Genomic DNA, 24,371 nt, shown 5'->3' with positions numbered 1-24,371 from the left:
GGGCCTTGTGACCATTTGGACCCCCCGAGTACACTAAAGGCTAAACTGAGTCCCGTCCTTCACTGCACTTGAAGGGACTGTGGGTATCTTAGGGGCTGATGGAGTAGTGCAGCACACACGAATATTCTGGGTTTGGGGGAATTATGCAGGATCTTCTGCACTGTAACGTCCTCATTTACAACCTGCTTATGTAACACCTTGTATACATCCCCCCCTTGGCTGGGGTGCTCTATGTGCTGCTGTTTACCTATTTCCCCTCCATAAGACACGCAACTCTTAAAAGAAATCTAGACAATCAATTTAAATAATTTCAAGTAATTTATGAGACTGAGAATCAGGAAGGGGGGTGACAGTTCACAGCCTGCATTCACCTTGCAGTGCTAAATGTCTCACCAAGGCTCTCTGTCCTTCCAGGTTTTCACAGGGAACAGCAACGCTGACAGTGTGGTTCACCACAAATTTCTGCACTCCATGAAAGCCCGCTTCTTGCGCTTCATCCCTCTGAAGTGGAACGTTGGTGGGCGGATAGGACTGAGAGTTGAGGTCTTCGGCTGCTCCTATAGTAAGTGGCTACATCTTCATCCACATTTCTCAAAGTGCTTATTGTTGGTGCTGTCACTGCTGTGGGAGGGGTCCAGCACAAGTTTTATGACATAAAATGTAATGTGAAATACATGGCCCTTGTTTATTTTTATCAGTAGTTGTTCTTGTGTACTTGCTCAGGGATGTGCTGGCCCGTGTAGCTCAGCTGGTGAAGCTTTCTCAGAGCTGAGCCCAGCACAGAGCAATTTGGGGCTTCTTGGGAGTGCAAGACAGTCAGATCCTGCAAAATCTCCCACCCCACTGAAAAGGCACAAAGCTACTTGGGATATTTTGTAGGACTTTGTTTAGGCGCGATATTGCTTTTTGCTTAAATAGTTCATTTTTAAGGCAACGTAACTAGTTGCTGAGGGAGGTGCTGTGGATTGTGCAGCTAGTATTTCTATCTGAGGCTGTGTCTTTATAGCTTCAGAGAGCAATCATCTGCTGCTTTAACTGTCTTTGCATGAGTGCTTTCTGTGGCACTCCTCTTTATAATATTTGGTGCTGATTCCCTAAAGACATGGTCTGCAGCGCTTTGTCACATGGGCTTTGGAGCAGCCTATAAACCTTGTTGCCTTGAGGCAATTTGGCCTCCTAGTTACCTTGGTGTACTGCTGCAGACGTATGACCTACCACCACGGAAGAGTGTCAACATAAAGAAAAAAGACCAATATTACTGCCTCGCACAAAACAAAAACAAGACCATAAATGAAACACAAGTCTGGTATTTGTTTCTCAGGTGGCTGTGAGTTTATTTCTAAAATAGTTAAATCTGACTTGAGACACTGGTGGAGACAGGTGGGATCTTGCTGGGGAGAGTTCAGGGAATTAACAGCATTTTACCAGTAACTTCAACATGATGTGGCACAAGTCACCATCGTGTGGCACTACTGTAACTGGTACATCTCCTCATTTAGCTTAGGTCCTTATCTGCTCCTGCTGGGTGCAGAAAAGGAGTTGTAAGATAAGTGGAAAAAACCCTGACTGGGAAACTTCTAAAATTCATCATAGCAGAATCAGAAAGCAAAGTATCTTAACACTTCTGCCCTCATCACTGTCACTGATTCACATGGTTTCAAAGGGAGATCTTTGTTATGGTCTAGGTAAATCTGAAAGATCCATTCAGCATTTTTTAGATGCTGCTTCTCCGCCTTGATGGTCAGGCACTGCGGACTGTCATTCATTTAAGTACAGACCTGCAACAGCCTGGTCTGGATGGGTAATCACTAGGGTAAGAGGCTTTTTTCAACCCTACCAGTAGACATGGGAACTGAAACCTATAAATCAAAACCAACTGCCCTTGATGACATAATTCCAAAGTACCTGTCTCATCTGTTTTCAAAGACCTTTCTTCTCTTAATGATGACCAAACCTGTTCAGTAAAGAGTACATTCCACATAGACGTGAAACAAATAGAACTTGAACTGAAGAATGAAACTTTTGTGGCTGAAGGTATTTTGGTGCTAGGGCATGTGAAATACTATGTGGGCACTACTTTCATGTAGTGATTGTGGTTGTATTTTCTGTGATATGAAGAAGACTTCAGAGTCATTTGCAGGCTGTGTTTCTTTCCGCTGATATCATCTAAGTATTCATCTCATCTTTGTCCTGTACCCTGCAGTTATAGGAAATAAAAATGATTGTGCAGAATTAAGGTATGAGATTGAAGCAAGCTAGAAAAGAAATAAAGGGGTTCATAAAAGTTTTAGAGAGTGTTGAAATATTAATTTCATTTATATAAATGTACCATTCAAATTTCTCTCTGGCAAATTGCATATGCCAAGGAATACCTGTCTACAAGTTTTGCTTATATTACTTTCACAGTTTTGGCTATTCCTAACCCAGGCACTCCAGCACTGTAGAAGAATAGTTTGATCATTTATAAACTGCCATCTTTACCGTTATACTGACAGAATATCTGCAGCAGATCCTGAGCTGGTGTACACCTACATAACTGCATTTTGCAGTGTTTGACAGTATACGAGCTCATCCACCACGTTCAATTCTGGCATAAGAAATATCTTAGTTTTAAAAAAATGTCCAAAAAAATCCGTAGAGATAGGCTGTTGAATGAACCAGGAAGGAAATGGAGCTAGAAGAGCAAATGTCCCAAATGTGCGCTGGCTCTAAGAGGTGACCCTTCATGCAAGTGTCTGTGTGATTATGAAAGAATGGATGTGGGGCTGGGAGTGGGAGCAGCATTATAGTCACCCACTTGTACCAAAAGCTTCAGGTGGTATAAATTCACCTGTAAGAGCCTAATTTCCAGTTATGTCTAATCCTCTTTAAGCTGTTGGAATAATTTAAAGGCCTTTGCAGGTAAACAAACCCAGGGTATTTGATCTTAAGTCCACTGGAGTTGAGGAAAGGATTTCCACTGTCACTTGAGCTTTCGATCCAGTCCTGAAGTATAACACAAAAAGAGAACACATGCATGCGGAGCACATATGAACCAAGTCCTGCACAAACGGCCATGTGTGACTGCACAGTCATTTCTACCTCTTAGCCTACTTGTAGAAACAGGTTGAAATTCAGATGACGCTGGACCAATGGCTGTGCATTCCACCTTTCAGACAAATGTCCTAGAAGAGCAACACCTGATCTGGTGACAGAGTTGCTTTAAATAGATATCTGGGACAGAAAACTGCAGAAGTTTTCATTTACAGGCAAGCTGGAGATCCTTTCTGTGTGAGTGGCAGCATTTGTTGGTTGGCTGAACCAAAAATCTGGGGACACTGAAAGCTTAGGCCATCTGAATTCCATGTGCTTCTGCACATCTGTTAAAACCCTGGGACCAGTGCCAAACACGCAGTTGAGCACTTTGCTGTGATACACCAGGGCGTGCAAAATAGCCTGGGGTTCTGTGGTTGGTCTCTGCTCACATCAGCTCCTTTGTAACCTTGCATATTTGAGCAGAAGATGACAGATGCAGGAGAGGTTTGTGGCTTCGCTGCTGCTTAAGCATTTTCACGATGGCAAAGTTGTGCCAGTGCAAGGATCTGGTCTCTCATTTTTGGAGTGTGCCTGTCCTGTGCAGTGTATTTTGCTGAAGACGTCCCAGGAACATAACCCTCTGCTAACTTTTGGTAAATGTAGCTTTCGATGGTGATTGATTAGCAGAGGGCCTGTGGAAGGCATCAGGTCTTGTAGGTCACCAAACTCTCTGCCAGGATACAGGAAGAAAAAACAGTTGAGTCTTATTAGAGATTAACTGCTTTGTGCAGTGGATGCCAAAGTGGTGAACTTAACATTTGATTGCGCTGTGCTGCTGAACAGCACTCACTGTTGTTTACTGCTCCTGCTAGAAGTAATTTTTTGCTCTGAATTTATCTCAAAAACTTCTCTGTCAAACAAGAGAGCTTTCTTTTTTTTTGTTTTGTTTTTTTTCCCCTTTTCACCTTCTAACTGGCTGCCAGAGTAGATTGTTACTTTGGAACATAAAATGTTCTTAACAGCAAAGCTGTTTCAGAAGTATGAGTGTACTTGATCCTGTCCCATACAAATTGAAGTTCCGGTGCAATATAGCACTCGAAGGCCATCAGATCAACTGGAGTTCACCGATGACACATGCTACTTGTTCCTTACTTTCTTACACAGAAAAATACGTATTTGAATGAAAATTGATTACATTTATTTGAAATTCCTCTAAAGATTCCATCTGACATCCTGAAAATAGGTCCTGAAATAGGAGAAAGGTGATCCTGATCTGAAAACACATGCTGATGATTCCTGTTCAGAAAAGGATTTATGATGAGTTAAATGGAAATTTCCATGCAGAGGTATGTGTAAGCTCTCACTGTCCCACTGCAGCAGTGGCTCCAGGAACACTGTGATTGTAACAGGTAACAGGGCATGTGTTCAGACAAATGGCAAACCAATTGCTTTTGATGCTGGAGGTGGTGAGGGGGGAATAGATATATCTTTATACTTGGGAAAAGTCTTGTTAGCTTAGTGCAAGAAAAAATATTTGCTGACACAATTGCTTTTATAGGGTAAGATTTATAGCTGTATTGAAGATGCTGATCACATTGTATAACTGGTGAACAGCCCAAAATGCATCAGCAGAATCAGGTGTATGTGCAGTTAATAGGCTGGGAAACCACAGGAGAAACAATGATAAGGTGTGAGAACAGGATTTCTTCTGCCTTAGAGAGCAGGTTTTTTTCATTCACAGGTCAGGACTCTGATTTCTCATCTTTTGCTGTCATTGCTTCAGGGAATATGATCAGATATTGTGTTTTTTTGATTAAATGATATTTTTACTGGATCTCTTTTTCTCTCTTTTTTTCTCTTCTTTTTTCCCAACCTTCCTCCTTTTTTCTTCCTATGAGATAGAAAAGAACACATTGAAGAGAACCACTTAAGATCTGATGGTCGTTGACAAGTAGTGCCTGTAACCAACTGCGTAAAAGAAATACCCAAATGATTGCTTACCACAGTTTGTGATAGGGATAAAGCTGCATAGCAGAGCAGTCACCTCTGAGGCACTCATCCACATTCGTCAGTTGGATTGCATCTATGAGAGGGAAATGGAGAGGGGAAGTCAGATTGCTTCAGACTCAGGCCAGCGAAGTGTGACTGGCCAGGAGAGACATCTGTTCAGACCAGGAACAGTCCTCTGTCTTGCATGGAGTTAAAGCTTCTGTTTGACAATGCAAGACCAAAAATTCCTGTCTCAAATTGCTACTGTTCCTAGTGGATATTTTTGTATTTTCGAATAACTTTGCCAAGTAAATGTTTACTTTTTCAAAAATCACTAGGAAAACCATCTTTGTCAGAATGAAGATGTATCCTCTCTACTGCCAGGAGCAAATTGCTGCACAAGTAAACTCATTGCTCCCAGCTTGGCTCCTCTCTGCATAGCTTAGCCTATTCCACAAGTTGAGTTCTGTGGTCACATACCTATACCTTTTTTCTTTTTTTTTTCTTTTCTTCTTTTTAAAAATATGCCGAATTAACCTAGCAATCTAGCTTCAACTGCCTGTGTTTCCACCCACTCACTCCCAATTGACTTTAATGTTTGGATCTGTGTTGGGAAAAGAAATTCAAATGGGATAATATAACCAGGACCCCTGGGGCCAGAAACTCTACTGAATTTCAGAAAAGCATGATGAATGATTTCTATTTTAGGAGAACTTCTTCACCTGTGAGCAGACGTACATATGTATTTGCAGCAGAGGCATCTGTTTGAACTTTTGGTCAGAGAAGAATAACATGAAAGAAATGTCTTTTGCCTGATATCACTTTTGATGAGTTTGGTATGATTTGTGGAAAAGTACCCAGACTAAAGTCTGTCTTAAGGGAGCATAAGTAAACCAGCTGGCAGTGCAGAATGAAACCACATTGTGTTCTTGTTTGCTATTCCTCCAAGTTTTCTGGGACTTAAAACATTTCAGATCCTTGTTCTGTTGCTGCAAGTGGATTAAGGACATATATGGACTAAATAAACACTAAGCAAACAGGCAGGTTTTCTGGAGTGGCTGTGTTAGAATCTTGCTGTATTTTTCCATTTTTAGCAGGAAACCAACGATTTGTTGTCATGCAAACTGCCACTACTGTCTTTTGGCTGCCAGTGTTAGCATTTATTTGACATATTCCCATTTCGTTCAGAGGTTTTTATTGGCCAGTGTACTCACAACGGATAATTAGTGAAGCAGAACTTTTCAGAAGCAGGTTTTCCTTTGTGTTATACTCTGTAAATGTCAGTGGTAGAGCTCTTCAAGAAACTGTGTGTTATGCTGTGGCTTAGCAGAGAGTTAAGAACAAGGACTGAAGTGTGAATTCAGACTGGTTGAAGGATTGGATCTTAGGAAGTAAAAAGGGTTGATGTTATAGCTACATCAAATCTATGCTCTCTTACAGTATCTTTGGGTTTGAGAGCTAGGAGGAAAAACAACTTTAACTGTAAAATGCTCTGGAAATCAAAGACTAACTTCTTTATAAGTTATTTTATAATTCTTGCCTGTATTAAAATGAAACCATTTTTATGATACACTTGCAATTTACTTTAAACAAATTGAAGTATTTAATGTAGCTAGGGGAAATTTATAAGAACTAAACTATGGATTTAATTTCCCTTACATAAACTAGCAGTCAAGGTATCAATAGAGAGAAATCAGAAATTCCGCAGGAGCTGTTTCTGAACATCTACTTCGGAAGTAAAAAAAACGCAATAAAAGCAGATGGCATGAATTCTTTTGTTTTCATGATGCTTCCTAAACTAGCAACTGTTCCACATATGATGCTAAATGGCACATTATAATTCTGACATCACAGACAAGAAGTTGGTCTTCGTTTATTCTGGAGTGAATTTTTCCAAGAGTTGAATTTCTTTGTAGTTTTATTCTCATTAGAAATCATTGGTGGCTTTCTGATTTGGTATTGAATCAGTTTTGGAGAGACAGAACTTCACATCAAATTTAAATTTTGTGCCCTACGCAAGTTTGTAAGTCTGCTATTAAACTTCTGTACTCTGTCAGCCTGACATGCAGGAGTTAACAATGGTAGTTTTCATGGCAACCAGTCGTTAGCAGGTCTTTTATTTTTTGAGTTTGTAATAGTTTTTAATTGCAAGCCTCCTTAAATCTTAGCCCAGTTTTTTAAAAAAAAGGGAAAAAAATCCAGATTTTCTTATTTCTGTTCTTAAAGAGGAGCAAATGAAATGCTCAAAAGGATAGAAGAATTCTCAAGGGAGTTTAAGTGACTTAAATCAACAGCTTTAATCACAGTGCAATTGATAACCTGAAAGTCTTACTTGTTTTGTATTTGGACATTTCAGTTGTTTTTCAAAAGAAAGTGGAAGACTGATAGCTTTGGATTATCATTAAAATGTGTAGTTTGCTATGAAGGTGTTCTTTTATTTTTGCCTGTATCCCAGTAGTTACATAGCTTGGTAAACCTTGTTCATATTTTTCATCATCTGGTGTTCTTGGTTTTTAATATTTTTCTTAACAACAGAAAACACAAACTGACAGATTTATTATTTACAAGTGATATTTTATGCATAATTTGTGTCAAATTGCATTTGGATGGAAATTGAAATTGAATTTGCATATACCCGTCACATGTGTTAATACAATGTATTAGTTAAATATATAAAAGCACCTGAAATATTCTGTTTATAGATTGGGTTTTTTTAAAAAAAGTTCATTAAAAATACATTTTCCTTAAAATACCACTTTATAAAACAGAGTACTGCAGGCTGCAGCTGTCAAAGGAAATATTAATTGCAACTGAGGAACTGAAAGCTTGTTTCCCATCACAGTGATTGGGTTTTAGAGGCTGACTGAAGGGGAAAGTATGTTTCTAAAAGGATTTTCAAAGGTATATAATCAGTTTAGATGCCCGGTTCCCATGAAATCCCTTCAAAAAGCTTTTTGAATTGATATTTTGCTATTTCTGCCAGCCTTGTCAATTTGCATGCAGAAACATAGTTGATAAATGTCCATCACAAAGAAGCAGCCAACCCTCAGAGGCTATGATGATGCTTATTTGGATGCAAAGGTGGATGCAGGTCTTGGCTAACATGCAGAAACAGCTCAACAGATGCTTGTGAAGTTACAAGAAGTGGAGTGAGAACTGAAGTGTTCAAAGTAATTAATAACATCCTGGGTGTTTTTATGAGAGAAGCAGTAAATGTGGTGAGGGATGCTCTGGAGAGCTGAATATGAAGGCACTTGTTCTCTTCTAAAAAGTTGAGTGAGAAAGGAATCTTGCATGAGAGAAAGGAAGACAAGTGCAAGGGAGTTCTGTTTTTATCCTAGTGTTCCCTTTTCCCCAGACAGAGGCAAAGGATTGGAAATGAGTGAAATGTGGTTGTCCTGATGCCACATAAGTCCTGTGAATCTTTGCTTCTAACTGACTCTAAGTGATATTCGAAAAGATCCTCAAAAAATATGGTCCTTCTCCTGATGCTGCCCCTCCTCTTCATTTTGCCATCTTTTTTTTTTTTTTCTTTTTCCTCAGAGTCAGATATTGCAGACTTCGATGGCAGAAGTTCACTCCTGTACAGGTTTAATCAGAAGCTTATGAGCACATTCAAAGATGTGGTTTCCTTGAAGTTCAAGAGCATGCAGGGTGATGGAGTCTTATTCCATGGAGAAGGACAGCGTGGGGACTACATTACTTTGGAACTGCAGAAAGGGAAGCTCTCCTTGCACATCAACCTGGGTGAGGGTAATTAAGATTATTGGTTCATGTATCACTGTAACAAGGATTGTCTTGGTTTGCTTTTGTAAATCTATTGTTTATATTGAGCACTAACTAGAAACTCCAGCTTGGGATCAACAGAACATGTTGTGTGACTTGGAAAGCCCACAGCTTAAAAACTGATCGGAGGAGGTGGGAGGGGAAGCAAAAGTGGGTAGACTTGACTGATGTCATGCAGAGCATGATGGCTGAGCCAAGAAGAGGCTTTGGCTGTTCTAACTGGTGCTGACCAACACAGAGCTGCTCAATGACTGCTTGTGAAGTTTTGACCTATGCTTGATGATGCTTTCAAGCAGTGATTTAAGTAAAATATTCTGCTTCTTCCCCTCTACCCTTTTATATTTTTTTATTATTTCTTATATTTTTTAAATATTTAATTGCATTATTTATTTATTTTTAAGAATAGTATTCCCAGGAATTTTGAGTTGGAGTGTAAAAGGTCTGGTTTTGGTTTGTGTCTTATTTTTTCCGTTCTGTGATCAGAACTGAGCTGAGAATACAGAATTTAAATGAAAACTTTCTGATCAAAAATATTTGCGCGCTGGTATTGCTTTGCTTCTAGAGATGGCTTCAGTTGAAAGCTGAATTTCTGGAAGGCCATCACTGTGTGATCATGTTGGATCAGAGGGACGGATGAAAGGCTGGCTTAATTTCCCTCTGTAGAAGGATGCTTACTTTTTCCTGGTGAATATGCTAAAGCACTCTGATAATGACAGGAGCTACTGTGGCAGGAGTGATCATACCTCCTCTTCCAGCCTTATTGCAAAATCTTCATCAGCTTTGTCTGTGGGTGACCAATGGTATTGGCCTGGCAGTCCCTGCTGACTCATTTGAGTGATTTGAGCTGGGCAGGTTTCTGTGCATGCAGTGCTATCCTCCAGCCAGCACAGGAGCTGCACTTTCCCTGTTTGGGTATTGAACTTGGTCTGAAAGCCTCAGTGGCCCAGCCAGAAGGAAAGCTGAAGCAAAACCACTCTCTTAGTTAACCGTGAGGGTGTGAGCAAAGAGGGAAGAGAATTAACGTCCAAGTTTTTCACTGATACTCTCAGTCTTAATAACTTTGAATGAAGTAATCAGAGCCATTTGCAGTTCATATATTTGGTGCTTAGAGTGCAATGGCTGATTTTATTAAAAAATGGGAATTGTAGCATCTAGTATTAGCAGGGACAGATCTCAGACTGGCAATTCTGGCCAGCAGTGGTGTAGTATCAGAGTTCCCTGTTTATGAGTTGGGGAATAAAGTAGTGGTACTAAAACAGAACATGAGAATAATCCTTTCTTCATTTTCCCCCTTATGCTTAGTTGTGTTTGTTTTAAATGTCAGTAACAATTTGCCACAGCTCTTGGTTTTTGTTGTTATATAAGCTTATTAATGTGGACCAAGTAGCTACATCCCCAGCCTCTGATTTGGGATTCTTGACTCCATTGATTTGTCCTCTTCTTACAAATGGTTCGTACCCGTATAACAATATAGTATAGTTAAATATGTTCCTTTTTCCAAAGGCGATAATAAAAGGATTTTTCTTTCCTTCAGCAGTAGTCCAAAATGCACAGATTTTAGCCATTTCAGATATGCTGTGTGCATTCATATGTCATGGGCCAGTGTTTTGATGTCTACTCTTGAGTCTGCTTGCTTTTTGCCTGACAGTTTTGGAGCATGTGTTCCCTCCATTCTGCTGGATTATAAAAAAGGCCACAGGCTCCCTTTAAATGAATGTTCAGGCATGTAGCCAGCTGAAAAACAGCAGAGTGCTCAAAATCACCAAGGTTAGGGCCTAAATATATTTATAACTCTTGATCTAAACTTTTGGAGGTCTAGGCCAGGTTTAAGAATTTTTTCAGAGCTGAACAAAACATTTGTGTTCATGCTGCTTCGCTGGCATGGGACGTTTTTTCTCTGAAAACAGGCGCAATATTTTTAAAATATAAAAAAGCGCACATAGCTGGAGATGAAGTGTCAGGAGTGTGGTCTGTTAATATGAATAGACAAGAGATTTTTATGCAATCTGAAGGGAGCTCTTAAAACACCGGTCTCAAATGCACAGCAGAATCAAGGGCACAGGCAGAGCAGTGATCCCCTGCCTGCAGCACTGGGAAAGCCTCATGATTTATTGCAAGGATTTCAGGGAAAAGAATATGCGTATGTGTGCATGTGCATGTGTGTATACACATATAAGTGAACAAGAGGCCCAAAGAATCTAAGGCAAGCTTGGACGAGGTCTCTTTCTGATGAGCAAAGCTCTAATGTGCATCTAGGAGCATTGCTCTGTGATCCCTGTGCTTCAGTTAAGGGCCTCGAGGTAATTCTGGTGTCTTCTGCCTGTCTTTGCCCCTCCAGGGGACTCCAATTTGCACTTCAGTAACAGCCACACGTCTGTCACCCTGGGCAGCCTCCTGGATGACCAGCACTGGCACTCAGTTCTCATAGAGCGCTTCAACAAGCAAGTCAACTTCACAGTGGACAAGCACACCCAGCATTTCCGAACAAAGGGGGATTCGGATCACTTGGATATTGATTATGAGGTATGTGAAGCCCTTTAGGTTATAATCTGGGAGATGAGGCTGAATTGGTGTAAAATGAATGTGGTGGAAAACAACTCCCTGTGAGCTCTTTCTTTCCAGCACAGATCTTTGCTTAATATTTCTTTCCCAGAGAGCTTCTTTCATGGTTAACAAACAGACTACGTCAGTGTGACTCTATGTACAATAGCCTCAGAAAATGACCAGTCTCTGAGCAAATATGCATTGCACTTTAAAGCAGACTTTGAGCTAAACTAAAAAGTATATCCTGAGTTCTAGTCAAATCTTCAGGGAGTAACCATGCTTATCTGTAGGGAGAGGTGCTGTGTCAGCATCTCTGATATGATTTTAACAGGATTGCTGTGTACCATCCCTGCATCTGATTGACATGACCATGGGGATGCCAGCTCTGAGTTGTGCTTCTATCCAGCCACCACTTGCTTGGATTACAGCTCCCCACACAGAGTTGAGAAGGTAAAGACCATTGTCTTCCCACTAGGAGTGGAAGGCCCTGAGTATGACTGTCAAGACAGCTAGCTCTGAACCATGGCCCTTCACATCTGGGATTGTGGTACGGAGCATCCTGGTCTAGAGAGCCAGAGCAGCTCAGCCAAGCAAGGACTGAGAAGAGTAAATATCCTGCCTGCCCTTAAAACCCAAGACTGGTGTGCTCTCCTGTGAGGAGACCAAGGTGTGACAGTGCAGTTCATACCACTGCAGCAATTCAGTACTTATGGGTCATAGTAAAAAATACCTTTAAAAAGCTTTTATGTCATAATATCTGTATGCAAGGCTGTTCCTTATCTATTCCCCCCGACCAATGCACACCTGCGTGCAAATTACCCATGTTCATCTTCATCCCCACTTGCTTGTCTACCAAGTCTTGCTAACCCACAAGGCGCAGGGTCATGCTTGCACAGTCAGAGCCATCACCCTGTCTGGATGTGTTGAGCTGGCATGGTTCATTGCTTAAGAGACAAGTTTCCCCTCTGCACTTTGGATTCATTTCTCTGGAAAGAATCAATTCCCAGTGCACCCAAGGGACAAAAGCAGACGGCTCAGCAGTGGCAGGTGCCTGCTCTCTGCTCTTCTCATGTTCCAGTTGAAATTCCTTTCTTTGCATTTCACAAAGAAGCGTGGAGAGAGTGGTACCTGTCCCCTGACACTGTTGTTCCAAATCACAAGCACGTTTAGTAGGGATGACACAGTGGAATTCTGGAACAGCTTCAAACTGAATTAGCAAGGCTAAAGCTGTAACTACTTTTAAGGTGGAGTTGAGAAAAGCCAAAAAAACCCAAGTCGTCAGCTTTCCTCATTTCAAAGTAATGAAATTCTTTGCTTCCTGCTATGAGGTTGATGCCAGTTAGGGAAAACTCAGGCTTCAGTGCAATTTGCAGAAATTTTTCCAGACACTTCAAAACAGGAAGCATGGCAGGGAAAATCTTCAGCTGGTGTAAATCAGCATCACCACTGACCTCAGCACTCAGTCGTTGGCCCTGGTGCATAGTTCTTCAATGTGTTTTCTTTCCATTTGCCCTGAGACAATCTTTCAGTTGAACATTACAGCAATACAGTCTCCTGAAAGTTTGTCTCGGCACACTTTAGGGATTAAAGGCCTTACTGAGGGTAATAAACCCATTAGTTTAGTAATTAAAATTATTACCGATCACAAAGGAAATTGTTTTCTTAATAATGCAACAGTATAATTGGTATTGATTTTTCTTCTGGTTTTGAAACCCAGTACAGAGTCCCTAAGCAGGAGACTTAAAGAATAGAACATGAAATAAGCAAAGTCTGGTGTTTTAAGATTCTCACTGGAAAAAAAAACAACCTTGCTGCCCCATAAGCCCTTATGCCAATAACAAACATGCAAGTGATGTAAAGTAGTACTAACGCTCACTCTTTATTTCTATGAAGTGACCAATTAATACGGCTGAAGTGCAAGTTCATAAAGGGCTTGTTCTGAAAGAAGTGCTTTCAAGATAAGCAAATGGAAAACTCCTTGGATAATGTATCCCAGCTTGTTAGGTGGAGTGGGAGGAAAAATAAGCCCCGGATTTCCCTTTATTTTTGTTATAATGAGCTGAAGTGAGCTGTTAGGAGTTGTGACAGAGGAATAAGTCCGACCAGGTTCCAGCAGCTGTCAGTCAGTGCGTTGGCAGTGCCCTTGCAGCAGTGGGTACAGCAGGACTGCAGCACCGCTCCCGATGCGCTGGAATTGCTGTGAGGTGCTGGCAGCTGGATCCCACCTGTGTGTTACCGGTCATGATGCTACTGGCTGTGATGGGAAAAATGAATAAAAACCCAGTGGCACCATCAGCAAGACTTTTCCAAAAAGGCTGGTGGAGCTGATCAGAAATGAGCTGTGTCATCTGGAAAATGAAAATAGGATTACGGGGAGTTTTTTGGCTTGAGGGGTTTGGGGGTTTGGTGTTTGTTTTTGTGGGTTTTTTCTTTCTTTCTTTTCTTAGGAATCTAAAGTAATTGTGCTCCATGGATTTTGGAAGCTTAGTTTTCTTAATCTCTTTGTCCTCCCAGGGCTTTCAGGATGAACTTCTATCTGCACAATACTAATATCCTCCAATACTTAGACAACAGCAGAAATTTTGTGTAAATGTGTAACCTGCATTCCCCCTTACACTGCTCAGTAGCAAATGTCACCTGCGAGTAACAACCCAACCATGGTGAAATTTAAGGAAAATGGTGGCAAGGCGCAAGTGGGGCGGTTGGTGTGTGTGATACTACCCTCCGCTGGCTGAAACCACAACTGTTCAGAGACATCCTTGGTGGAAAGGGGTGACCCAGCGCTCTGTGGGCAACAGGAGTTTGTGCCCCCATTGCCCAGCAGGGCCTGGCGGCTCTCACGCTGAGGGGAGAAATGCAGGCTGGACACCATCCCAACGTTACCTCGTGCATGGGGTGTTCCTGGGGCACTAGAGGCTGGAGATACCAGGTTGGTGAGGTGGTGTGTTGAGGTGCTTCAAAGCAGTTACGCAGCCATGATGCTCTGCAGCCCATAACAGCCCTGCTGGACAGCCAGGCCCTGCCCTGCTCCGAGGGGACGCTCTCAGTGTGACTCGGATGTCCCGGATGGCTTCATGGAGCAGGATTTTCTGGCCTCTTGCTTTTGAGGTGATAACTAAAACCTGGTCTTTTTTTCTTTCCAAAAGCTCAGTTTTGGAGGGATCCCTGTCCCAGGAAAACCAGGGACCTTTCAGAGGAAAAATTTCCACGGGTGCATTGAGAACCTTTATTACAACGGAGTCAACGTAATTGACCTGGCAAAAAGGCGCAAACCTCAGATCTATACCGTGGTAAGAGACAATAATATGCGCTTTCTTCCTTTACTTCCATGGTGTTGGTGCTGCTCTCAGCTGCACTAAATGAGTGGAGTTAAGATTTGGATAGCCATGGCCATAATTAGCTGCTAAAATGATGTCTCTGAGGCTAACACTGGCCAGCGTTCATTGCTATGGTGAGAGTTATTGAAAGACGTGTGGAAATTAATACATTTTTCTGACTTTTCAGGTGTGTTAGAATTTGTTTGGAGAAATTTCTTAGTTCCTTTTCCAAGATTAAGATGTGTAATATGATGGAATTCAGAGACTTTTTCCTGACTAACTCATTTAATATCTTGGGGTTTGAATCATTCTGATCACTGTTGTTGAGTACAGTAGTAACAAAATTTCATTTTGCTATTTGAGTTGATATAATAGAGAAGAATAAATGTTTCCTTTATTACTGGAAATATTTTCTGTTGTGCTGCCCCTTATATTCAATTCTGAGAACCATTGACCTGGTACTAGTGTCTCTAAATGTGGGATAGTAGACCTAAAGCAAAATGAGTTATAGTCTTATCCAGCCTGCTAATATAAAACATAAATGTAACTTCACACCTGAAAATGTCCCAGATTACAAATATGTTTAAATATATAATGAGAAAAATAAAAAAAACCCAACATTTTCTTTTGTAAGAAGAGGGAACAGTACGGTCCCATGCAGCCTTGACAAACTGTAAATAATTCAGTTCTTTGTTTAGCTTTTGCCTCACTCCTATGCACCATGCTTTGATATATGCCTTTTGACTAACACTGTGTCTTTGGAGAACGTGGAGGTGAAACTTCTTCTGGCTCTCGTGGCATCTTCTAGTTTATAGTAGTGTGTATAAACAGCCTGAAGCTACAACAAAGCAAGCCAGACAAGAAGTCCTTCCTTTCCTCACTTTCCCTTCCTATGTCAAGGCTGAATACACAGGAAAATGGAAAGGTGATGGATGAGAAGTCCTGCACTGTGTTGCTGGCAGTCCAGACTGCCTCTAAGACACTCCCCTGCCTCTAGGACCCTCCCCTTGCCTGGGACTGAGAGACTTTGGTTTAATAACCTCAAGTTTGATGGGTCTGACTTGGGACTTTAAGGCACAAATCTCGCGAATTGCATTTAATTGCTCTTCCCCTTAGCTTACTTTCTAAGGGTAGCAGAGAGCCCTGGTCTGCTTCTTAGGTCATTAAGCAGCTGGTTGTTTTGCCAGCTGGGTAATGGGAAGGCCTTCTTAAAGGGGAAAAGTATTGCCTGAGTGTAACATGGCCCCAAGCAATGAAACCATTATCTCAATAGTTGATTCAGCCATCAATAGATCAAAGGTCTAGGAATCCTGCTCTTTTTGTCAATTTCTGGTAGCAGGGATGTGCCCCAGCTTTCATTCTCCCTTGCAGAAATGATGATTTTAACACAGTGGGTTTTAAAGGTGGGCTGCTCTATGGCATTTTGCAAGATTTATGAGCTGCTATGTGCTGTGTCTGACATTGTGTATGCAAAGCACACAGAAAGGTCGCCACAGTCACAGCACCTTGTAATCTTAGGTGAATATCCTTCCATAGGAAGCAGTAAACCTGTTGTTTCCAACATTCATTTCTATCACAGCTATTTATCTTCTCTAGAAACTCTGAGGTACTTCCAGATTTCACAGGCTGATCTCCTTCTCCCATCTTCTTGCTCTTCCCCATTCTCTAGCAATTTACTTTCTCAAATTAAAGTAACTTGTTATTGCTAAATGTAGTCTTTTGCCTGCTAGACTTACTCTGTGGTAAATGCTCTTACTCAAAGTTCATTGAGGTTTTCAAGCAACAATCCATATCCCCAAGGAGCTACAAGCTTCTCTGTTTCATGTCTCTCTAGTTGCTAAGGTTGTCTGGAGTGGAAATGCGATGATAGGAACAGCACAGAAGAAGAATTAAATATAGCAGGGACTTGGAATCACTTATTTCAATAATGTGTTGTGTACTTGTGTTCCCTCCCCACAAGCTGGAGATGGCCAGGTGGTTCTGCATTGTTAGTTCCCACAATACCTTTGTATCCTAACAAAAGATATTTGAGGACAGACTGGCTAGTTTGGGACTAGAAAGCCATTAATGTTGAGAGACGCTAGTTTTTGCGTCCAAAAGGGAGGGAGACTTCAAATTCATTCCGTGCCTTTGTGAATGTTGACACAGTGAGCCAAACTTGTGGGTTTTCATAGCCATTAACTTTGGGTTTTTTATTGTTGACATCTTTCACACAAGCAGGAGAATGATACATCAGCTTTGGAGGTGTAGATTTCCTCTTATGAAGTGGTTCCTTATAAATAATGGTCCCAAATCAGCTACATTTAACATCAGAAGAAACTACAGGTTGTCAATAACAGATTACTATACTACATATTGTACTCTTGTGTGGTGGCTGGAATTATCATTCCACCTGTTCTTTTCTGTAACTCATGTGAAGTTGTCAGACTTGCAATAAATCCCGTTGAGAAGACATCTCAAGACAACAAGGCAGCATATCTCTTTGAAATGAAACTTGTCTTCAATATTCTGGTTTTATATTGCCTGATACTTAGCCTCTCTATGTGGTAGCCCTATCTGTTTGGACGGGCTGATGGGATGTTGTGGGGTTGGGTTTTCTGGGGAGGGTTTTTTGCTGTTTGTTGGGTTTTTTGCCCCTAGGTCATTGAGTGTGGAGAAATTATAGGGGTTCTCTTATTTGCTCACTGAGGTGATTACTGGTTTTAATTGCAAGAGGTTATGAGAAGTCAAATTTCTATAATTACTACTGTCATGATCATCAGGCTGAATCCTTAGGAAGCTGCAGAAAATGCATTAAAGTAATAATCTGAAGATCTTCACTATTTACTGGCTGTCTTCTGAGCACAAAAGCAGAGCAGGCTGTCCGTTGCAAGAAATCATACATCAGTTACTTGCACTTCTTGGGCAAGTAGTTAGGGACAGGAAAATGAGTTTATAGGAGCCATGTGTACAAGACGCAGAAGGGGAATTGTCCTTCGTGGAGGATATGTGCCCTGGTGATATCTGGGATGATGAATTCCTCATTGAAGGATTTCTTTCTTTTTTTTATCAAGTGTACGTAGATACAGGAGGAAGAAGGGACAAGTTCGAGGAAGAAGGGACAAGTTCTAGGAAGAGAAATCCATTGAGAATTACTAAATACGTCTGGCTGAGGGAATAGTTAAGAGAAAAATAGATATACCATCCTGAAAATAGCTACAGTAATCTAGCCACCACCGCTAGTTTCAGGTTGCACCTTTAGAAACTGCTTTAATGTGACTGTTGCCCTGAGTCTAAAGTCTTTCCATGTGTCACTAATTTGTGATGCCAAAATTAGAGCTATCTAACCGAAAAAAAGAAATGGAGAGGTCATGAACAGATGCTGTGTTTTATGTTCTCAGTGCTCTTCCCTATGCACTCACTGAAACTGAGGAAAACCCTGTCCCTTTTTCCCTTCCATTACCTTCGGGCTTAATAGGAAGTGGAGTTGTATTTTTATTTAGCAGAGCAAACCCTGCACTCATTTAAGAGGAGTGCAGGATATTTGTAAGGCAGAAGTTGTCAGCTCTCAGATATGCTTGAATTTCTACGTCAGCTTGCCATGTTGAATTTGGGAGTGACAATTCAGCACAGCAAGGGATGTGGTGACATGTAAATACATCACTGTAGTGCCTCAGGGAAACAACCAATTGCTAGCATCAAAGAGCAAGGAAAGGTACCTAGTGACAGGAGAGTGTAAACTAATAATTCATTCCCTTTATAGAGAATCCAAACATACTATTTTATTAAGCTGATTTGAGATATCTTCATCTTGAGAGGAGTTTACCTGTCTACACACGTGTCATTCTACCAAAGTGCTGCTGCAAGTGTTGATATAGCTGTGAGTATCAGGCTGGTGATTTGAGAAAGCTCCTACTAGGGTCTGGAGAACCAGGAGATAGAATTTTTTATTTTTTTTCCCCTTGATATTTTTCATTAGCTTTTGTCCTGCAATCAGACTATAAGAATCATAAATAGAAAATGTCAGAACTATTTAGTGATACTTTTCACAACTTCCTCCAGGACTAAGTTGAATTTATTATTAAAAAAAAAAAAAAAAAAGCTTTACTCAATTTCTTAGTGAGTGTAGTTCATACATGCACATTAAAAGGAGAACTGAGTTTGCTGTTCTTTAGATAAGACAGGTGAGCTCAGATTACAGAAATATTTGGTTCCTGTAAAAAGAGGTTTTTACGGTTTCTTCTGTCTACTCTCTGGGTCTTTTGATGAGCCTCCTTCACATCCTACCTACAATGTGGAATAGTAAGAAAGTCTGTATAAATAACATTCATTTTAAAGTCCCATTTTATTGTTGACTGGTGAAACAGGATTGTTTTGGAAGAAATTGTGTCACCTCAATCAAGGTCTTGAAATAGTCCATTTGAATGACAGTTTTCCCATTGATTTCAGTTAGCTTTGTCTGCAATTCTGAAGACTTTCAGTCTGTAAATATTTAATCTGGCATGTAGCTATAATAATAAACTCTCCTTTTCTTGATGTAAAAATTACTTTATGTTAGGATTTTGATAGTTTTGATGACCACAAGTAAAACGAGTCTTTTGGGGAGAGACATATTGACATATTTTTTATTGACATATGCAGAAAAAATTTACACATTTTTGAGCAAAAAGGCCTTTTTGAGAGTTATCAGCTTTCAGCAAATTACAGATTAGAAACAGTTGTTTAGAGTTTAATTTATTACGTTATCTGGATAGTCAAATTGAGTGAATAGGGCAGTTAGTACCTGCTGAGCGGAGGAGGATATTTCAAGGCAGGAGGCGAAAAGGCTGTTAGTCCTTGGAGAAGAGCAAGAGAGATGGCTAATTATTGTCATAGGAATCAGCAGGGGATAACAAAAATGGGAGAATGTAATTTGCTGTAAAGCCAAGGCTTAAATATATTTTTAAAGTCTTATTCCAATTGTTAAGGCCTTGTGAACTGCTTGGTACTTGTCTGCTCGACTAACAGAAAGGGGCAAGCTGATCCTATCACAGTCAAGAGGCTGGAGTATGTGCAGTTCATACTAATCATTTAGGATGGTCCTGTGCTGTGATACACGAATGATTAGAATTTAAAGGAGAAAAATCCAATAAAGAAAAATAATACATTGAAAAAAAAAAGATGGTAAGAACTGGTTTATTATCATGCCTTCATCCTGATACACAATTTTATTTCCATCTTATGTTGTCCTCCTTTGTCCTGCTGAGGTGGGGAGTGATGGAGTGGCTTGGTGAGCGCCTGCCATCCGGCCAAGGTCAACCCATCACAGAAGGAAAATATTCAGTGGTTTGTATTATTTCTGTGTTCCTCTTGTGCTCTTTTTGCTTTTTTCCTGTTTCTTCAAGGGAAACAATACATGATTTTTCCAAATTAGCTCTATATTTACTCCAGACTTTTGTCAGCAACTCCTATCTATTGTATCATATAATGAAACAATAATCTATAGCTACTATAGGCATTAAAATGATGAAATCCATTGTTCCACTTCTGACCAGTGACATAGTCAGTTTAGGAATCTGAGATAAAGAATATCCAGAAATGTCTAGCTAAACATCTCTAACCGATTGAGCTAACCGGCTTGAGAAGTACTTGGAATCTCTGTGGCTCTCCTGACACTTGTTCTACTTGAGATAGTTAAACATAGGATTTGAACAGACCTCCCGTATTCTTAAAATCCAGTTGCTCTGAGTTCAATGACAGTCTTTCATCTTATCCTTTTAAAACTGCATCTGAGGTCAACTTTTTCCTCTGTTACTCTCTTTGCAAATTCATCTGCAACCTCAGTCTCTTCACAGCTAGAAATAGTCCTCAAATTTCCAAGCTGGAGATATTCTAGCCAGTTTAACCGCATTTGTATCTAAGCCAGACCTGGGATTTTAGTCCCCTTACCTGTTGTGTGAAATCTTCCTTTCTCTTTCTCTGCAGAAACCAAAATATCCTTTTTATTGGATAGTATCCATAGAGTGATTAATGAGGAAAGTAAGTGCCCATTTGATGCTCTAACCTGCAGATAGAATGAGAGCTCAGAAATACTCATTTATTGTTCTTCCTGTTCAAGCTGTGATCTTGGCCTGTATCCTTTGGTAGGCTAAATGTTAAGGATTTCAGTTCAGCTGTAAGATTGAATACTTTCCCAAGTACATATTACTTTTGCTTAGTATTCTCTGAGAGCAAGGGAAACTTGTCACCAATTGTCCTGACTCTGATGTTGCAGCAGTCTTCTTTCTTCATTCTACAATAATACATAGTACATGAAGAAAAGCCAGAAAAGACTGATATTATCCATTAAAATTACACGTGTTTTATTGAAGTTTCACAGAAGTCACTGGAAAGACTCCAGTTGGATTTGGATGAGGCTTATGCTCAGAGCATCTTCTATGTAATCAACTTCTATCCTCATCGTTTAACAACTGTCTTCTTCCATTTTCTTTTCAAAGGAAGAATCAGAGCCTTTCCTATAAAATGCTGTAGCGTACTGCCGCCAGTTCATTTAATATCTTACTTAAATAAGAGTCACCTCTGCAACTGTACCCTGCCTGCAGAAACCTGGGGTGTTTGTGCCCTTGTCTTGAGACAAGTGTCGTGTCATCCAGTGAACAAATTGCGAGTGTTTCCATTGCATTTCTAGGTTCAGAAGATTTATCTTCTAAGAACAAAAAGAGCTCTTTTTGGAAAGATTTCAGTGCTTATTAGAGGAGTCATTAGTCTGGGGATGATGGACTCAATGGAATTCTCAAATGCCACATGATATCTGGAGTTTCCAGCAGCTGGGTAGAGCTGAGCATCTCCTGTATTTTCTCTAGGGATTAGATTCTTCTTATCCCATTTCCTAGCCAATGAGCTTTTACGTTTCAGTTAAATTGAGTTCAATTATAAAATCAACTGTCTGCCTGAAGTCTTGTATGTACCCTGGAGGGTTCCACAACTGCTGCCAATTAAAGCAAAATGCTCCTGATCAGATGCAGGTTTAGGGGGAGCTGCTTACTTTTTGGACTTAGACCTGCTGGAATGATTTGTTTGAGAATAAATTTCAGGGCAAATGTAACAGGGTTTGTAATGGGAACCTAATCCACTTCAGCTGATGAATGTTTTCCGAAGTATCCATTATGTATTTTTTTTTTTCACATTTCAATGTTATATTCTCAAGGAAGGTAGATAGCATTGATCAGTACAAGGATGTCAGCAGCAATTGTTGATGTGTGTTAAATACATCATCTTGTTTTGCTCTGGAATGCTGCTTTAAGAAGATGTTTCCTTCCTGAATAAGTCAGTTGAACTGATTAAAGTTCCTATGGCATCATTTGGTTTACTTAGTGTATTTTTTCCCTAATATCCTGGCTATTTTTCAGCTCTGACTAAAATTAGTTATAGCCCTTACATCATGGAGGTCTCAACTGTTGAATAAGGGTAACAAAAAGAACCCCCCCAAAAGGCAAATATGCCTCTTCTATCTCCTAAATGTACCTTTAATCCTATGCACACAGAATATTGCAGCACTGTTTCTATATGTTTCCACCTGCTTGTTCTTGTGGCAGGTGGAATCACACCTGCTCTGCTTCAGTGCAGTCAGTGGAGAAGCCAAAGAGCTTGAAGTCTCACCAGGTTAAGCATGGGAGGAGATGCATAGGTCCTGCCCATATGTCCTAGAACTGTCCATGGGTTCAGTCAGCATTCTGCTGCTTCTGTCACAGTACAGGACTGCTGTGCAGAACCCTGATTACATGAATTACTAGCTAGTGTGAATGACTCGTGTTGCGGAGTTTTTCAAGGATTTGCAGAAATCTGTGACTTGAGGACTAGGTGCATGTGCTGAGAACCTCATATAAAAGCAGCCAGAAATTTGAGCTTGTATTCGGGCACCTATATACGCATAAGGAGTACTTTACTGTTCTACTGCTGCAGATCAAAGCATATTGACTACACACGGTCTTCTCTGGCTTATTTTAAAATTGCTGAAAGTTTGTTGTGCATTGCAAACATGCTTCTTCATCTTAGCATTCAACTTCTCTGGTAGCATTAAGTCAATATAGGCATAGCTTGTTCTGAGGGAAGGTAAAATCTGCAAAGAGCTTTAGACAAAAATGCTATCTGAAATTTGCAAATCCACTCCTCTACAGTCTTGCATTTTGTTACCACCTTCTGCTACAAGTGAAGCAAATTAGATACTTGAGTGCAGACTCAGATAATGGTTGAATTTTCCTCCAAGCTCTGGTGTTATGTATGTATAAGATCTCTAAATGTCCTATTACTTTGTTTAAAGTTCCTTGAATCACTGTACGTGTCTAAAATTCCAAAGAAAATATGTCCTTGGCATTTTAAATGTCTAAAGTTTTAAAAAACTTCAGAGACAGTTAACCATATTTGTTCCTATCCCTGCAGTTGACTGTTTTCTGTAATTTGCCATGAATTTGATTGAAAACAGAGGTGGAAATGTAACAACAAAATAACAAAACCCCTGTGACATCTCTGACTCAGACAAAACTTGACAGACAGTAGAAACTTTTTAAAAGTTGAGAACAAAATTGCATCCTATTTCCTACCTGACTAATGTTCAGGTGAGTTTGGATAAGCTTTGGATTGAATCTCAAACTTATTCTAACACGGGTAACTTTTGCCATTGCTAAATCTGGTATGTGGCATTTTGCACCTAACAGGGCAGGGAATACGTAACTGATGAGCTTGATGTGTTGGGTTTGCCTGGCCACATTTCACTGGCAGGGGGGCAGTAGGGATGGCTTCTGCTAGAAGCTGCTAGAAGCCTCCCCAAGGTCTGATAGAGCCAATGCCAGCCGGCTCCAAAGACGGATCCACCGCTGGCCCAGTGGGAGAACGAGGAGTTCCCACCTGGAGGAAGAAGGAGCAGTGGAAACGATATCGGATGAACTGACTGCAACACCCATTCCCAGTCCCCCTGTGCTGCTCGGGGAGAGCAGGTGGATAAATTTGGATTGATGTTAAGCTAGGAAAGAGGGGAGGAGTGAGGGGAAGGTGTAATTTTCAAGATCTGCTTTTATTTCTCATTTCTCTGATGTGTTCCATAATAAATTTAATTGATTTCCCCAAAATCAAGTCTGTTTTGCCTGGGATGGTAGATGGGGGTGATCTCTCTCTCTCCTTATCTCAAACGGTGGACCCTTCGTTATATTTTCTCCTCCTATCTAGCTGAGAAGGGGGATGATGGAGGAGCTGTGTGGGTACCTGGCTGCCAGCCAGGGTCAAACCGCTACACTTATTACAGATATATATCTATCAAGAGTTGTTGCATCCAGTGATAACTCAGTCTCTTTCTGGCACTTAATTTATTTTGCATTTTAAAATAAAGACTGGAAAGACATTTGGAAGTGATAGGAAACGGTTCCATCAGCTGTCTGAGACTTCAGACAGCAATTCCCAAGCGCTGTGAAACTTCCTACACATTCATCAAATGCTGTTCATTGTAGTTACCCTGTTAGAGTGAGGTACCATGGAAGAAGCCTTTTATGCCAATGTTTTTATCAGATTCCAGTGGGTGTTTTTCAAAGCAACCTAGTTCAAAGCAAGCTGGCTGCAACAATCTCCTGGACTGGCTTTAAAAGATGTGGCTCCTTAAATGTGTCCTAGCTTTATATATTGTTAAGGTTTTATTACATGGCTTGAATGACTGGGTTGGATAGTCTACAATGGCTGAACAAAATGGTGGAGTCGTTTCTTCCCCAAACTACA

At 40.6% G+C, this 24,371-nt stretch overlaps 1 protein-coding gene across 1 annotated transcript in view; it reads left to right on the top strand.

Moving 5' to 3' along the window:
* Nucleotides 1-414: 414 nt before the first annotated feature.
* Nucleotides 415-24,371, top strand: part of LOC104276831 (contactin-associated protein-like 5) — a gene marked incomplete at both ends in the record, with an annotated part of 63,744 nt that continues 39,787 nt past the window's right edge. Inside the window, 4 exons of the mRNA XM_009873279.1 lie at nucleotides 415-562; nucleotides 8,548-8,751; nucleotides 11,129-11,313; nucleotides 14,481-14,624. Of these exons, the coding sequence (XP_009871581.1) occupies nucleotides 415-562; nucleotides 8,548-8,751; nucleotides 11,129-11,313; nucleotides 14,481-14,624 (681 nt within the window). The remainder of the gene's footprint in view (nucleotides 563-8,547; nucleotides 8,752-11,128; nucleotides 11,314-14,480; nucleotides 14,625-24,371) is intronic.

This window comes from Apaloderma vittatum, unplaced genomic scaffold, assembly GCF_000703405.1.
Source record: "Apaloderma vittatum isolate BGI_N311 unplaced genomic scaffold, ASM70340v1 scaffold2057, whole genome shotgun sequence".
Classification (NCBI taxonomy): domain Eukaryota; kingdom Metazoa; phylum Chordata; class Aves; order Trogoniformes; family Trogonidae; genus Apaloderma; species Apaloderma vittatum.
Note: the sequence above shows the minus strand (reverse complement) of the source record. Positions and strands in the feature narration are given on the sequence as shown.